The 16923-nt window shown below is 42.8% G+C and overlaps 1 protein-coding gene across 4 annotated transcripts in view; it reads right to left on the reverse strand.

Annotated features, from left to right (window-relative positions):
* Nt5dc3 (5'-nucleotidase domain containing 3) overlaps positions 1-16923 on the reverse strand; it is a 93955-nt gene that overhangs the window by 49468 nt on the left and 27564 nt on the right. For all 4 annotated transcript variants that reach the window (XM_090328525.1, XM_090328521.1, XM_090328519.1 and 1 more), the window contains 6 exons: positions 16573-16751; positions 12547-12686; positions 9189-9360; positions 7129-7276; positions 5148-5300; positions 1572-1705 (listed from right to left, as the gene is read on the reverse strand). In XM_090328525.1, the coding sequence (XP_090184651.1) occupies positions 1572-1705; positions 5148-5300; positions 7129-7276; positions 9189-9360; positions 12547-12686; positions 16573-16751 (926 nt within the window). The remainder of the gene's footprint in view (positions 1-1571; positions 1706-5147; positions 5301-7128; positions 7277-9188; positions 9361-12546; positions 12687-16572; positions 16752-16923) is intronic.

Consider the following 16923-nt stretch of genomic DNA (forward strand, 5'->3'; position numbering starts at 1 on the left):
TGCAATAATAAAACACTAAGGACAGTGACAGGTGCCAAAGCTAGCAATTACCATTGTTAAGCTACAAGCCAAAATGAAATCTGGAAAATCAACTAAAGATTATTGCTTTCAATAGGCTAAAGTACAATCTGGGGTGTTTCTCACTATGTTGTTCCTGGAGCTGAGCCATCATTTCTGCAAGTTAACACATGGCACGCTGAGAACATCCAGAAGAAACCTGTTTTAGCCTCATCTTCTGCAACTGAGCACTTAAAGACAGCAAACTGCTTTGATACTCAATTCATCACTGATACTCTACACTTCCTTATGGGCCTCTGCCATGTGATTGTCCTTGAACACCTTCCCATAGTTGATCCCCAGCCTTCTTCATATTTAAGATCACAATCAACTCTGCTAAGGTCCTTAAGAAGTCATTGGTGTTACTTTATGCATGGGGCCCAGGGACAGATGGTCTTGAACCAGAGGGGCAGGATTTGCCAAAGTGGCTGATTAAAGGCAAGCTAAAACCAATACCTGATTCAATCCTCTCCAGTCAGATGATACTTTAAATCCCTAAGGTGGTGGCAAAGGCAGAAAGACCATAAGTTAGAGGCCAGCCTGGACTACAACTAATCTGAGCTACCTAGCAAGATGATGCAGCTCAGTGCTACAACAGTATGCACAAGGCTATGAGTTTGACTCCCAATGCAAAGGTGTGGGGGGGGGAGGCAGAAGGAAGGAGGAGGAGGAGGTAGAGGTGGTGACATGGAAAAGATTCTTACAAGAGTTCAACAGGGCGTGGTGGCTCATACCTATAATCCTAGCTATTCAGAAACTAAGAGCGGAGGATTGCAGTTCAAAACCAACCTGGGCAGGAAATTCTGATACTCTTATCCCAATTAATCACCAAAAAAATGGAAGTTGAGTTGTGGTGCAAAGTGGTAGAATACTAGCCTTGGGCAAAATAAAAGCTCATGGATAGTACCTAGGCCCTGAGTTCAAACCCTATATGACTCCCCCCTCCACCTAAAAATGTGGCTCACACATGTAATTCCAGCTACTTGGGTGCTAGATCTTATTTTTGTCAGTCCTGGGGGCCTGAGCACTGTCCTTGGGCTTTCTCAAGGCTAGAGCTTTCCCACTTGAGCCACAGCACCACTTCTGGCTTTTTCTATGTATGTGGTACCGAGGAATCAAACCCAAGTCTTTGTGCATGCTAGGTAAGCACTCTATGTTACCTAGTGCGCTCCCAGCTTACTAGACCATGCTCCTGGTCCTAATCCCAGCTACTTGGGAGGCAGAAAACAGGAGGATCTCAGTTGAAGGCTAGCCAGAGTGAAGACTTGGCAAGACTGTATCAGCAAAACAGCTGAGTGTGGTGGTTTATGCCTATGATTCCAGCTATGAGGAAGCCATCTATGAGGAGGGAGGGTGATCTAAACTATCCTGGGCAAAAACACCCAGCCCTGCCCCCGCCCCCACAAGTTATTTCCTAATAAGTGAAAGTAGGTATCAACAAAAGTGAAAAGCATAAAATAAGCAAAGTGTGCATGTGAAATGAGTCCCCTGCTTGAGCAGACTGGGGCCCTTACCCAGTTTACACAGAGTATCGCTGAGGCTGATGCTCAGCTGCTTCTTGACGAGGGAGGAGCTGGCCAGAGTGTCCGCATTTTCCTTGATTTTTATCACTTGTTTGTAATATTCGGTGGCTTGCTTCTTCTGGGATCTAGGAAATTGAAATTCAACTAAAGTTTGCAATGAAGAAACATGACATTCAATGGTATATTTATTCAGCATCCTCTGAGGCTGGTGCTGGGACTGGGGAGTAGGAATGAATGAGACATCCTTGCTCTCTTGAAGCTGGAAGAGAGACTGGAGAGTAAAGCAGGGATCCATTCAACAAAGTGCAAACCTGAGAGCTGCAATTTTTAGTTTGTTTGTTTTGTTTTGCTAGTGTTGAGGATCAAACCTGGCGTCTCACAGATTCCAGTCAAGGGTTCTTCCATGGGCAACATAGCTGGCTGGGAATTCTAGACGTCCATGTGTGGTAGGATCACACTAGCACACTAGTATTGTAATTGAGCTGAGTTGAAGACGGTGGCTGAGCTGTGCAGTGAGGCTCCTGGCAGGGGCAACCACTCAGCTCAGAACTCCAGCTCTGAAGCCAGACAGGCAAGGCAATCAGGTACCTGGTTGGGCACAGGACTGGCTCAGGCTTTCCAGATGCCACAAAACTCCACTGGAGATATCTACAAGACAGATGGCCAGCTACGCTTATCTGCCATGGATGATAGAAGCCTAAGAAGCATATGAGACAGCCTGCAGATGTGGAGCAATGGCTGAAGCCTAACACCATGAGTGAAACAGGCAGCCACCCTTAGACCAGTATGCTAACATGGCTGCAAGAGGCAGGAGAGGACTCTTCCTTCGCCACACACCACAAAAACAGAGAATGCATGTGGCCATGAGTTTGGCCTAATGGTAGAGTGCTTGCCTAGCATGCATAAAGACCAGGGTTCAATTCCTCAGTACCACATACATAGAAAAGTTGGAAGTGGTAGAGCTTTAGCCTTGAGAAAAAAGCCCAAGGACAGTGCTCCAGCCCTGAGTTCAAGCCCCAGGACTTGCAAAAAAAAAAAAAAAAAGAGCAGAGAAAGCATGATCAAAGGGATAAGTATCAGTGAGGGAGGGCAGTTTGGAGCTGAGGGAGGAGCAAGCCATTGGGCATGGATGGGGCATTGCTACCAGGTGCTCCTGATGACATTCTGAGAGCAGAAAAATGGACTCAGATACAGGGAAACATCAAGGGACACACAGAACATGCTGACAGAGGTGTGACAGAGGTGAATGCTGAGGAATGGCCAGACCATTGGGGAAAATGCTAATATGCTATTGAGAATGAATCCTCTTCCTCTTAAGACATCTTGCTCATTCTTTCTGTCCTGGTTGTATAGCACTCTGTGTGTGTGTGTGTGTGTGTGTGTGTGTGTGTGTGTGTGTGTGTGTGTGTGTGTGTAAACTAGTACTAGGGCTTTAAGCTAGGGCCTAAGCACTGTCCCTTAGCTTTTTTGGGTCAAGACTAGTGTTCTACAACTTGAGCCACACTCCACTTCTGCCTTTTAATGGTTCATGGACATAAGAGTCTCACAGACTTTCCCTCTAGGCCTGGCTTTGAACCACAGTCCTCAGATCTCAGACTTCTGAGTAGCTGGGATTACAGGTGTGAGCTAATGGCACCCAGCATATATATCAGTTACTCCTGTGAACTTGAACTCGATCATCCAGCCCTGCTCATCTCAATCAAGAAAGCCCTCAGGACGTAGATCATGTCCTAGGCTCACACGAGATGTCTCAAACCCCTGGCTGCAAAGAATCTATAGGAGAGATGAATCATGCTATACAGCAAGATGCCTCATGGTTGTAACCTAGATGGACAACTTCTAACAGGGAGAAAGACATCTCTCTCCACTGTTTCCAGAGGCCCTCTCTACAGAAGCCTCTCTGTGCACAGAAGCCTCCTTGTGCTGACTCACATCCCGCCAGCGCTGCATTCATGATGGGGAAGTTCAGGCAGGACGTGAGTCAGCCAGTACGAGGTGTGTTGAGAGGTTTCTTTCATGAGGCCATGGTTCCACAGTCTAGCTTTTTGCTCATGTAAAAAAATCCTCATTTCTCTTCCATGTGCTGGTATTGAGTACAAGGAGCTTTTTGTGATGTGCATGCCTCCACTGTCACCCGCTGGGACACCAGCTGTAATGTCTGTCACTTAATGGATTAGAGTCCTTCAGTAGGTGCCAGGCAGTGGTCTGAGCTCTCCTGTGCAAGATCTCCTAATCCTCAATAATCCTGGTAGGAATGTATTGCTACTCTACACTGTTATCAACAAGAAAGTGAGTGAGAGCCCACGGTGTTTTCCTGTCCCCACCCAACTTCTCACTGTTACTAAGCAGCAGAAGCAAGATCTGAGTGGAGACAACCAGACTCAGTCTCCCCATCTGCTCACCACTACCCAGAACCTATGAGCTGACTCTTAGGCCTTCCTTTATTTGCATTTTGAGTTCTTCTAACTTCCTTTTTTTTAAGGTTTAACACTGACTTATCCTCAAGTGTTAGAGATTTCCCCATGTTACATTCTTCTGGTGAGCAAAAGACTGAAATTACCTACCAATGAAAGGTGAAGGAAAAATGATTTTAGGGAAAGTAGAAAACAGAGATGGAAAAACAAGCCTGGGAAGGGAGAGAGGGGGGAGGCGCAACATTTCCTTAGCAACTTCACCAATTCACCAGGAGCATCTCTGAACATCCAATCAGTGGACTCTGACAAATAAGGGAAATGGCTGGGCTCTAGGATCTGTAGGATCAAAAAAATGTCTCCACTGGGCGTGGTGGCTCATGCCTGTAATCCTAGCCACTTAGGATGCTGAGATCTGAACATTACAGTTCAAAACCAACCCCGGGCACAAAAGTCCATGAGCCTCATCTCTATTAACCACTAGAAAACTGGAAGTGGCTCAGTGGCTCAAATGGTAGAGGGCTAGCCTTGAGTTGAAGAGCTCAGGGACAGCACCCAGGCCCAGAGTTCAAGCCCCATGACCAACAACAACAAAAAATGTTTCCCATATTAATCTTCCAGGAGAAGTGGTAAGACCTGGAGATGCTCATTCTCCTCAGCTCTGGAGGACAAGCCCCACCATCTTCCTTCCACGATGTGTGGCAACTGAGGACAGAGCTGTTACAAGAAACAAAAGACTCCCAGAGTGAGGAGGGGCAGCAGGTGAGCATGACCTGGGACATGCTGGGCTCTGGCCTTGGCCACACAGACCAGCAGAGTGGGGCCTCTAGAGAGCAGCCATGGCCTGGGCCTGCACAGAGACCTCCCAAGGGAACGACATTTTGAGGCCTGTGAGTGACACTAGGAACTGCTCACAGTAAGGACACTGGACTCCTTTGTCCATGCTGCTGAAATCTCTACACAGTATTGGGGCACAGGGTTCTTTTGCGTATACAACGGTCAGTGCCCTGTCACTAAGAGTCATGGCTTCCAAACAGAACTAAAGACAAGGAAGCAAAGACAGCCCCAGTAGATAAATAAGCTCTCCGCCTCACACTACTGAATTTGGGAGGCACAGAAATGGAGGAGACATAGTTCTTCCAATATAAAAACTTACTTTTCAGGATCCCTTTGGAGAAAAAATAGCATATCTGCTAAAAATTCCATAATTTCTCCAACTAGCATGTTTTTCTCTCCAAACAAACGTTTCCTGATATATAAGCACTCTTGAAATTTCATTTTTGCGAGATTAGTGTTTCCAACAGCCAACCTGAAGACAAAACATGTGTATTTATTAGATATGATAAAATATTAACTATTGTCACTAGATTATCAATAATAAAGATACTTTATTAGGTGCAAAAATCTGTTTATATAGTAGAAATGGAAAATGTCAAAGATACTTATAATAAGACTGTGTGTATATGAAGAAATGCTCAGCATCTCTGGACATAAAAGAAATGCAAATCAAAACAACTTTGAGATTTCACCTCACTCCAGTTAGAATGCCATTACCAAGAACTCTAATAACAACAGATGCTGATGGGGATGCGGCCAGGAGGGATCCCTACTACATTATTGGTGGGAGTGTAAACTTATTCAACCACTCTGAAAAGCAGTATGATGATTCCTCAAAAGACTAAACATAAAACTCCCCTATGACCCAGCAATCCTATTCCTTGGCATTTACCCAAATGTCCAGAAACAAGGCCATAATAATCCTACCAGCACAGCCATGTTCACTGCATTAGTCACCTTAGCTAAGATATGGAACCAACCCAGATGCTCCTCAGTAGATGAATGGATCAAGAAGATGGTATATATATATATATATATATATATATATATATATATATATATATATATACACACACACACACACACACACACACACACACACACACACTCACTCATACACACGCACAAACACAATGGAATTCTATGCTGCCATCAGAAAGAATGGCATTGTCCCATTTGTAAGGAAATGGAAAGACTTAGAAAAAGTATTAAGTAAAGTAAGCCAGGCCCAAAGAAACCTAAGCTCCATAGTTTCCCTATTGTTAACAATTAGTATACATCTAGGATTCTCCTAGCAAAGGCTCACAATAGTTAAAAATCTATGTACATATATGGCCATATAGGATGAAACTAAATGAATTGAACTCCAAGACATGGAAGCAAGAGGTTTATCTTTGTGATTATTGTTCTTAATGTACTATGTGACATTATTTATTTTCTCTTTTTCCTCATGATTTATCTCATGTTACTGTATCTAACTTTAGTACCCGATATATTGTATATACATTTATTTATTTATTTATTTGAAAAAGGGAAAGTAAGGGGAAAACAAGATGAGTGGAGGGGCTAGGAGGGAAGGAAAGTGGGAGAAAAACATGGGAAGGGGTAACAATGTTTAAGAAGTAATATACCCACTACCTGATGAATGTAACTGTAACCCCTCTATATATCACTCCAACAATAAAAATGTTTAAAAAGACTGTGTGTGTGCGTGCGTGTGTGTGTGTGTGTGTATGTGTGTGTGTAGGTCTGTAAAAGTTATTTTGCAGTGCTGTGGATTGAACCCAAGGCCTTGTGCATGCTAGGCAAGAATCTATCACAGCATAGAAAACATAGAGCAGCCAGGCATGGTGGTACACACCATAATCCCAGTACTGAGAGAGGCAGAGGCAGGAGGATCACGAGTTCAAAACCAACCAGGCTCCATAGCGAGACATGGTCTCAGAAAAGAAGGGAGGAGGAAGGGGGACGAGAAGGGGAAAGGAGTGGGGGGAACTAGAGCACTATTGGGCTGGATCATTCTTCATCATGCACTGTGGGACATTTAGTAGCATCTCTGGCATCTACCCACCAGCTAACAACCCTCACCCTTAGTCATAATAACCAAAAAGGTCTCTAGACATGGCCAATAGCCCTGGATGGGCCTGGATCATCCCTGGCTGAGAAGCACTAGGCTAGAGGATAGAAATACTAGAGGTGTGCCTTTCTTAACTAAATCAGTTAGGTAAGAAACAGGTGTGGGCTAATATTAATCATAAGAATAAAAGCTAATATACAAAACAGAAAAAAATCATGTTTACATGAGAACACCTTCTGTGTATTTCATGGTCGCTTGATCACACGGATTGCTGCTCATTATCTTGGACACTTCCATAGCATAATCCAAAATGTGATTTTCTTTTAAGAACTCCTCAGATGCTGACTTTGCCAGGTTATTCAGCACTTTGACTGCAGGGAATAAATGTTGACAAAGAATGTGATGCTTAGCCGGGCACAGTGGCTCACGCCTGTAATCCTAGCTACTTAGGAGGCTGAGATCTGGGATTGAGGCTCAAAGCTAGCCCGGGCACTACAAAGTCTGTGAGACTTTTATCTCCAACTAAACCAGAAAACCAGAAGTAGGGCTGTGGCTCAAGGGGTTGGCGTGGTATCCTTGAGCTGAAGAGCTCAGGGACAGCACCCAGGCCCAGAGTTCAAGTCCCACGACTCTCACACACACACTCACAAATAAGAATGTGTTTTTGTTTTTGGCTTTTCTTTCTCCATGAAGTTGTTAAACAGTAGATCTAGCATTTGGTATTTTACTTCATCACTGCCAAGTGCCAAGGTATTTTGTTTTGTTTTGTTTTGCTTTGCTTTGCCAGTCCTGAGGCTTGAACTCCAGCCCTGGGCACTGTCTTTGGGCAGTGCCTAGCTGTCCCACTATAATAAGTGGGAATTGGTTCTTATACAAGACATTTGTGTACACAGCAATTAGAGGAGCTCAAATAGTAGACTGAAACTGAGACTGAGTTTGCTTCGCAGATGAATGAGTCAGAACAGAATGAGGGTGTAGATAGCAGAGCCAGTAAGCCAAGTCCTACAGAAAGCAGCCAGTGCTGTCCTGTAGCAAGATACTGCTTTCAGGTAATAAGGACAAAGATCCCATAGATCCAATTAATTAACAGTCTCTGTATCTTACCACAAGCCACCGCCTCAGCCATGCACACCTATGCTCAACTATCTTGCTCCTCTACTGAATTCAACATATGTTGGAAAATAATACAGACTTTTAAAAATTATCTTTAAGTAGTTGTAGAAAAAGCTTTCAATTCAACAAGTCAGTGTATAAGTACAATTCATCTTGATCAGCATTCACCCTTTTCATAATTCCCCTACCCCCCATCTTTGCCAACTTTCAAGTCATGTGGTTCCATTTTCGCATATATACATTGGAATTTCAGAACTACACTAAAGCTGGGCACAGTGGCTCACACCCATAATCCTAGCTACTCAGAAGGCTGAGATCTGAGTGAGGATCAAGGTTCAAAGCTAGCCCAGGCACAAAAGGACCTGAGACTCTTATCTCCAATTAACCTCTAGAAAACGGGAAGTGGGGCTTGGCTCAAGGGTAGGGCAGTAGCTTTGAGTTAAAGAGCTCAGGACACCAGCCAGACCCAGGAGTAGGGCAATAGCCTTGAGCTGACAGTGCCCAGGCTGAGTTCAAGCCCCATGACCCGCCCCCCCCCAGAAAAAGGAACTACATTTACCCACACTTCCTCTCTCCATTTGTCTGCCTCCCTCATCTTGACTCTACACATACACACACACACACACACACACACACACACACACACACACACACACACATTTTAGATTCCTGGTATTTCATTTTGTTAAATTGTTCATTAGTTATTAGAAGGAGTTAGAATTTTGAAACCTTCTCCTGAATATAAACCAACCCTGATATAATACCTTGACCTTGGACTTCCAGAAATGTCAAGGAAAGAACTCAGGTGGCTCATACCTGTAATCCTAGCTACTCAAGATATCAGCCTGAGCAGGAAAGTCTGTAAGATATATATATCTCCAATAATTAACTACCAAAAAGCCAAAAGTAGAGCTGTGGCTCAAGCAGTGCCACCCTTGAACAAAAAATGTTAAGAAAAGAATACCCCAGTCCTGAGTTCAAGCACAGAGTATCAACATCAACACACATACACACACACACACACACATACACACTTTCTTTAAATCCCCAACCTGTGGTATGCAGCTATAGCAGCTCTGGCAAATCCAGTAGTGTTCTGAGAATGCATTAGAAGAGGATAGGCCTGGCCAGATGGAGGCAGAATATCTCCGTCTACAGGTGTTACCTTACCTTTCTGCTTCATCAAAAACTGGCTGGCTTTTAAGTCACAGAGTGAATAAAATAGCAGGTTTGACCATGCCTTCTGAAAATACTTGAATCCTTTCTGAATCATCCCAATTTCAAGGTATAGTTCTCCCACTGCATTCTGAGCTTGGAGGAGCATTCCCCGTGTGGATGGACTCTGTAGAAAATGAGAAGAGGAACTCCTCCTTAGGGGATCAAAACTCAACAGACACCACTGCCAGATACCCTGCAAGAAAGATTCAACTGTAGCAAGGTACTGCTGGCTCATACCTGTAATCATAAATACTCAGGAGGCTGAGATCTGAGGATTGTGGTTCAAAGCCAACCTGCACAAGAAAGTCTGTTAAGACTCTCTCTCATCTCCAATCAGCCAGCAAAATCCTGGAATTTGAACTGTGACTCATGTGGCAGAGTGCCAGCCTTGAGTAAAAAAAAAGCCGGTTGAGGGCCAGGAGTTTGGCCTAGTGGTACCGTGCTTGCCTAGCATGCACGAAGACCCGGGTTCAATTCCTCAGTATCACATACATAGAAAAAAAAGCCAAAAGTGGTGCTGACGCTGAAGTGATAGAGCCTTGAAAAAGTCCAAGGACAGTGATCAGGCCCTGTCTTAAGCTCAAGCCCAGGACTGGCAAAAAAAAAAAACAAAAAACAAAAAAAACCTAGTTGAGTTCAAGCCCCAGCATTGGCATTAAAAAAAAAAACTCATTTGTCATAAAATTATTTATACATATTACTTTGTCTTTCAGCTAATTTAAAATATTTAGTTAATAAATGGTTGTGATGAAACCTTTATCAGGAGACACTGAAAACTAATAGTATATCTTGGACAGTGTCTCCATGGGTTCTTAGCTAAAGATAATACAAGCTTAGAAGACTAACCTGACAATGTTCTGCACATTTTAAGTGGACCAGGGGAGGTGGGATCCAGAACTCACCATGAATGGCTGGAAATGCTTCTTGAATTCAAATGTAGCCAGAGAGCTGCTAACTTTATATTTAACACATTTTTGCTTAGGGGATTGAATTTACATTCTTACTGCTCTAGAACATTTATTTCAGGGTATTTGAATTTCATTAATTAAAATCACTTCTCAACAAAACTTTAGCAATGCATAAGAAACCACTGGATGGTTAGTTTTTAAAATGTACTGTTCAAGCAATGAGACTCAGGAAAGAGTTACCTTACTGGGTTTTATTTGTTTGTTTGGTTGGTTTTGTTCTAGTACTAGGTCTGGAATTTAGGGCCCTAAATATGTGTAGATAGGGGCAAGGACAAAGTTTTAGGAAAATTTGGAAGTCTTGGTTTTTAAATAAAAATAGCTTTCTTAATCTGTGATGATTTTAGACTTGTCCACAAACTCAACTAAAATCAGTAAAATCTTTATAAGCTTTTTAAAAAGGCGATAAATGTCATCCTAAACAGAAGAATAGTTATGTTATTAGAAAAACTTTGACTGTATTCAATAAAGGCAAAAGTCAGTATTTCAGGAAAAGCAAATCAAAGCTAGATGCTGGTGGCTCATGCTTACAATCCTAGCTACACAGAAGGCTTAGATCTGAGGACTGGGTTTGAAGACATCTTAGGCAGAAAAGCCCAGATACATATGTATGTATGTTTGTATTTATGTATTTATCTAATCTCCAGTAAACTACTCAGAAAAAGCCAGAAGTGGTTCTGTGGATCAAGTAGTAGCGAGCTAGCCTTGAGCAAAAGAGACTCAGGGACAGCACCTGAACCCAGAGTTTAAGCCCTAGCACCAGCAAAAATAAAAGAAAAGAAAGTAATCATAGCTTCCTGAGCCCAGCCTAGTAGTATGCATTTGGAATCCCAGCTAATCAGGAGCTGGAGATGGGAGGATCATAGTTCAAGACCAAATCACTCAATCAAACAGAAAAATAGGGTTTATAACCTATTATCCCAGCTATGCTAGAGGATCTGACCAGAAAGGTCTTGGGTTCCAGAACATCCCTGGCCAAAACATTTGAGAAACTTCATCTCAATGAAAAGAATTGGACAAGATGGAGCACTATTGTTATCCTTGATTCAGCAGAAAGCATAAATAAGAAAATGGAAGTCCAGGAGTGAATACTGTGAATACTTAGTGGAGAAAAAAAAAACCCTCTCAAAATTAAGTAGAGGGGCCTGGAGTTTGGCCTAGTGGTAGAGTGCCTGCCTCGCATGCACAAAGACCCAGGTTCAATTCCTCAGTACCACATACATAGAAAAAGCCAGAAGTGGTACGGTGGCTCAAGGTAGAACACTAGCCTTGAGGAAAGTCCAAGGACAATGCTCAGACCCTGAGCTCAAGCCCAGGACTGAAAAAAAAAAAAATAAGTAGAGCAACCGGGTGCCAGTAGCTCATTCCTATAATCCTAGCTATTCAGGAGGCTGAGATCTGAGGATCACAATTCAAAGCTAGACCAGACAATAAAGTCCGTGAGTCTCTTATCTCCAAGTAATAACAGAAAAAGACAGAAGTAACACTGGCTCAAATGGTAGAGCTCTACCGATGAGTACAAAAGCTCAGGGACAGCACCCATGTCCTGAGTTCAAACCCTACAATCAGCAATAGATAGATAGATAAATAAATAAATAAATAAATAAATAAATAAATAAATAAAATAGAGCAAAAAAGGGTACAGCTAAGTACCTGCTAAACAGGCCCTGAGTTCAAATTGCAGTATTACCAAAAACAAAAATCAATAGAGAACCTGGGGCATGGTTCAAGTGGCAGAGCACTTACTTGACAAGTATGAGGCCCTGAATTTAATCCCTCTATAACACACACACACACACACACACACACACACCACATGCAAAATCATAGCCTAGCCATGGTGGCTCACGCCTGTAATCCTGCCTATTCAGGAAGGAGGCTGAGATCTGAGGATCGTGGGTCAAAGCCAGTCCTGTACTAAAGAACGTGAGACCTTTATCTCCAATTAATCACTAGAAAGTAGGAAAGGGGGCTGTGGCTCCAAGGGTAGTGCAGTAGCCTTGAGCTGAATAGCTCAGGGACAACACCCAGACCTAGGGGTAGGGCAGTAGGGCAGTAGCCTTGAGCTGAAGAGCTCAGGAACAGTGCCCAGGCCCAGATTCAAGCCCCACTACTGACAAAAAAGACAGATAGGAAGGAAGGAAGGAAGAAAGGAAGGAAGGAAGGAAGGAAGGAAGGAAGGAAGGAAGGAAGGAAGGAAGAAGGAAGGGAAGGGAAGGAGGGAAGGAAAGAAAAGAAATAAAATAGAGGACGATTTGTAGACTAAGTCACAAATAAACAAAGATAAAAGAACTTTGAGAATACCCAGAATAAAACTTTGAGGCTCTGCAGGGTTTTCCTGTTACCTGCATGAGCATGTCCTCAGCACTCAGGAACAGCTCTTCTGCTTCATTGGTCTTGCCCATGTGCTTCAAGAAACTTCCGATAAACAGTATCAGCCGGCATTTGTCGGTGTCATTTATCTGTAAAAGTCTGCATTCCAGCACTGGGATGAAAAGAAAACTGAATGATCCTAAAACCTCCTGAGCACAGTGCTCAGCCTGAATCCTCAGGCAGAGTTGAACACAAGATCCTCAATTCTCATGCAAGGGACAAGCACCTTACTTACATTACGATCTACACGTATAGTACCAACTGTTTTCATCTGTGACACAAAAAACATACTATTATTAAATACCTTGATGTGCAAATTTTGAAAACAAACATCAAAAAAGTATTTAGATAGCGCAATCTATGCACTGCCATAATTTGCATTTTGGATAAATTTCAAAATAAAGATGGTAGTATCTCTTACACAATTCTGCCCTCTGTTGCAGCTATCTTGAATTGCTGGCTTTGTTTTTATTTTCTTCAATTTTGGTCTGAATATCTTCCTACATAAGACTAAAATGTACTAAAAGCCAGGCATTGGCGGCCTCTGCCTATAATCCTAGCTATTCAGGAGGCTGAGATCTGAGAATTATGGTTCAAATCCAACCCTGCATAGGAAAGTCGATGAGATTCTTCATTAACTATTAAAAAATAAAAGCTGAAAGAGGAACTGGTGAGAGAGAAAAAAAAAAACTTAGGCCCTGAGTTCAAGTCCCAGCGTGTACCCACACACACACACACAGAGTGTACTGCATAACCTCATTAAAATTTAACTACAAACTCCAGAACAGCTGTTCTGAATATACGTAGTAGAGATTTGCATCTGTTGATGGAACATGGTCCTTGTGTGCACCAGGCATTGTTGGAACTAGATCTTGGAATTGCTGGCTTTACCGGAAAGAAAACATCAAAACAAAACAAGGCATTCATAGGAATGTGTGTGCATTTATACCTTACATAGAGCTGAAATATGTAATAAAAATGTGTATTAAAACTTTTTTGCCGATGCTGGGGTTTGAACTCAGAGTCTGGGAACTGTCCCTGAGCTTCTTTTGCTCAAGGCTAGCACTATACCACTTAAGCCACATTCCCAGCTCCATAATAAAAGTTTTGAACCTAAAGACTCAGCTAAATACATGGTTGGACAAAGTGGTTCCATTCAGAATTTCTCCTCTCATATGGTCTAGTACAGAAACTTCACTTGCTCCTGAGTTACATTTGAAACCATCCTCGAGGTCCCTTTGTTCATGTGGAGGCCACCACGACACATGCACCTTCCCTTCTTCCCCTGCCTGCTCTCCTGTGTGTCACTGCCATGCGGGAAGGAGACACACATGAAGCACTATTGTGAGCCACACAACATTGTAGATTCTGAGCAAGCAAACAAGGCTGAAGTCTTCAGCACTGAAGCCAGCTAGAAGAGAGTGTGCTTCAGGTCAAAGGGCAAAACGAAAACAGAGCCAGGGGAGATAGAATATCGCAGGCCTCTGTCACAACATTGGTCCAAAGTGGCCATCCAAGCAAAGGGGCTTGAGGCTGGAATGAAAACCAAGAGGAAGAGCCAGGACACAGAGCAGCATCAGACCCTCAAGCAGCAGCTAGAGCAGGCAAGTAAGGGTAGCCAGTAACTTCAGAATCATTTTGAAAACTTTTTACATTTATTATCTTTTAAGAGTTGTACAAAAAAAGATGCCATTCAACAAAATTTTGAGAACTCAGAAACGTGTCAATCCATTGATATTTTCATTAAAGTTATTTTTTTATCTGTAACTCAGTTGGAGAAGAATTGATGATTTACTACACTGAGTTGTTCCAGCCAAGAATACGGTTCTGTCTCCCTGTATACTGAAATCATAGTTCCTGCATTTTGACAAATAAAGAAATAAAATGAAACTAGGTTCTGGTAGCTTACAGGTGTAATCCAAGCTACTCCGGAGGCTAAGAACTGAAGATCAAAGTTCAAAGCACCAAAAAGAGCCAGAAATGGAACTGTGACTAAAGTGGTAGAGCATTAACCTTGAACACAAAAGCTCAAGGTCAGCACCCAAACGCTGAGTTTAAGCCCTAGGACTGGTAAAATAAAATAGAAATCCTGTGTATTTCTTGTTAAATCTGATCTTAGTTCATATTTTCTGTGATCATTGCAAATTGGGTCCTTTGTGCCCTTTATTTATGCCTAGTTATTTAAAATTTTAATCAGCAAGTTCGTTCAATCTATCTAAGATGTTTAGAGGTTTCTGAAGGTTCCCAAGCAGTCATGAAAACCTGGTATTTTTAATTTACTTCAACCTTCTGTTAAGACCCTGTAGCATCACATATTTATCCTTTTCCCTCATTGGAAAGCTCTCTGCTTAGTAAGTTGATATCTGCCCAACCCACCTCGACAACCACCTGGAGGACAGCTAGCCATCTGCCAAGATGGACCTGTTTCCAGAACCCAGCCTTCTGCCCACATTGAGCACCCGGCCTCCAAGAGATCTCCATTACCCTCTCACACATGCACCGCTTTCTTCTTCAGTCTTTGTCCAAAAATGCAACTGCAGCCAGAAATGTATTTTCTTTACTTTTATATGACCTATAAAAAATATATCCCAAGGCCGGGAGTTTAGCCTAGTGGTAGAGTGCTTGCCTAGCATGCACAAAGACCCGGGTTCAATTCCTCGGTACCACATAGAAAAAAGCCGGAAGTGGTGCTGTGGTTCAAGTGATAGAGCTCTAGCCTTGAGAAAGCCCAAGGACAGTGCTCAGGCCCTGAGTTTAAGGCCCAGGACTGACAAAAAAAAAAAAATACCCCAAGCCTTGACATTGTTGTCTAGCTCAAAATCCTCTCTACTAATCATCCATTAAATTACTAATCATCTGCTACTAGATTTTATTCAGAATGCGTTGCTCAGAGGAAAATAACCTCAGGAGAGGTAAGTCCAGGACTCCAAACTGTTATCATTTCCAATAAAGCTAACTTGATATTCTCCTCCAGCCACCAGGGTGCAGCAAAGGACACAGTCAGGAAGGAGAACTAATCCTGTAGATGTAGGTACAACATTCAAATCAACAGCAAGAAACCCTGGGATACTCCCAGAGCCTCTGGCTACTGATGACACCTTTAGAAAAGTGATCTTTTAAAGGACCTTTCTTGAAACCATCAGCGGTCAAAAGTATAAATACACTACAAATCTCTCAGAACAGAAGGGAAAATAGAAAAATGAGGCCCCAAAGGGTAATGATTCTTCGTTTCCTGAATAGGGAGAGGGGGGATTGTGGCTAAGGAGATGATCCTATATACCCCATGAACCAGAGCTCTCCTACCTGGCAGCAGATCTACCACCTCCCCATAATCCCCTTCCTCCCACCGGTGCTTTAGGGAAAATTAACTGTGGGATGATGCCTGTCTACCCAAGGCTCTGGGCCGTGAACTGCTGATCCCACTTGGACTCAACTCTCAGAGGGCCCTGTGATTTAAAGAGATACAGAATGTCCACCAATCATCTCTACTAGAAAAGGAGGCCAAGAAAGAACAGACAATTCTCCAGATTGCAAGCTAGAATACAGGGTTTCTCTAAGAATTCTTTGAAAGGATAGTCTGGTTAGGGATTTTGACTCAGCATCACTTGAGGACATAGTAGCATATAACTAGGGTTATGTATGGCTTCAGAACTGTGGTTAAAAAGGGTGGGGGATCCAACAGTGAAGAGAGCCACTGTGACATGTAATCGTGTACAGTCCTGTGCCTATTCCATGGGATTCCTGGTTCTCACATATTGCAGTATTAGGTGACTTCCTTCCATGCATCCTCCAGTTCTTACACTCTTCATTTTGCTGTGGTAAACAGCACAGCAAGAAAAAAGAGAAACTGTTGCAAAATTAACCCTTGTTTCCAGAAGCTGTTGGCTTTAATTTGGGAAGGAGTGATTGGGTTGGTTAGAATTATGTGGGAAACAGGAGAATGTAACTTATGGCCACTCTATCTCCTAGCAAAATTGAGGTACTGTTGCTCACTGTACCTGACAGCGTACATCTCCTCTTCATCTTGTGGCACTCATCGGCTTTAATCTTCTCCACTGACAACATATAGGCCGCTGAAGCATCGTAGCCAGCCTCTGACAATATATTCCAGTAATGGATGAAGTGTAGCCTTGTCCACAAGCTGGGACTTTTGATCTTTGAGATAAAATCTGTAATGCTTATAACACAACATATGAATGAAAATACTTTCAGTACTTCTTATCTTGAAGGAAGGTGTTCTCATAACTGCTTTTCATTAGCTTTGTCACAAAATTCTTAACTAACAATACTTTTGGTTGGTCACCAGATAAATACCAGCCTTTCATTCTTCAGCAATTGGGGTCAGTACC

The sequence above is a fragment of the Megascapheus bottae genome, chromosome 2 (genome assembly GCF_031878675.1).
Source record: "Megascapheus bottae isolate mThoBot1 chromosome 2, mThoBot2.hap1, whole genome shotgun sequence".
In the NCBI taxonomy this organism is placed as follows: Eukaryota; Metazoa; Chordata; class Mammalia; order Rodentia; family Geomyidae; genus Megascapheus; species Megascapheus bottae.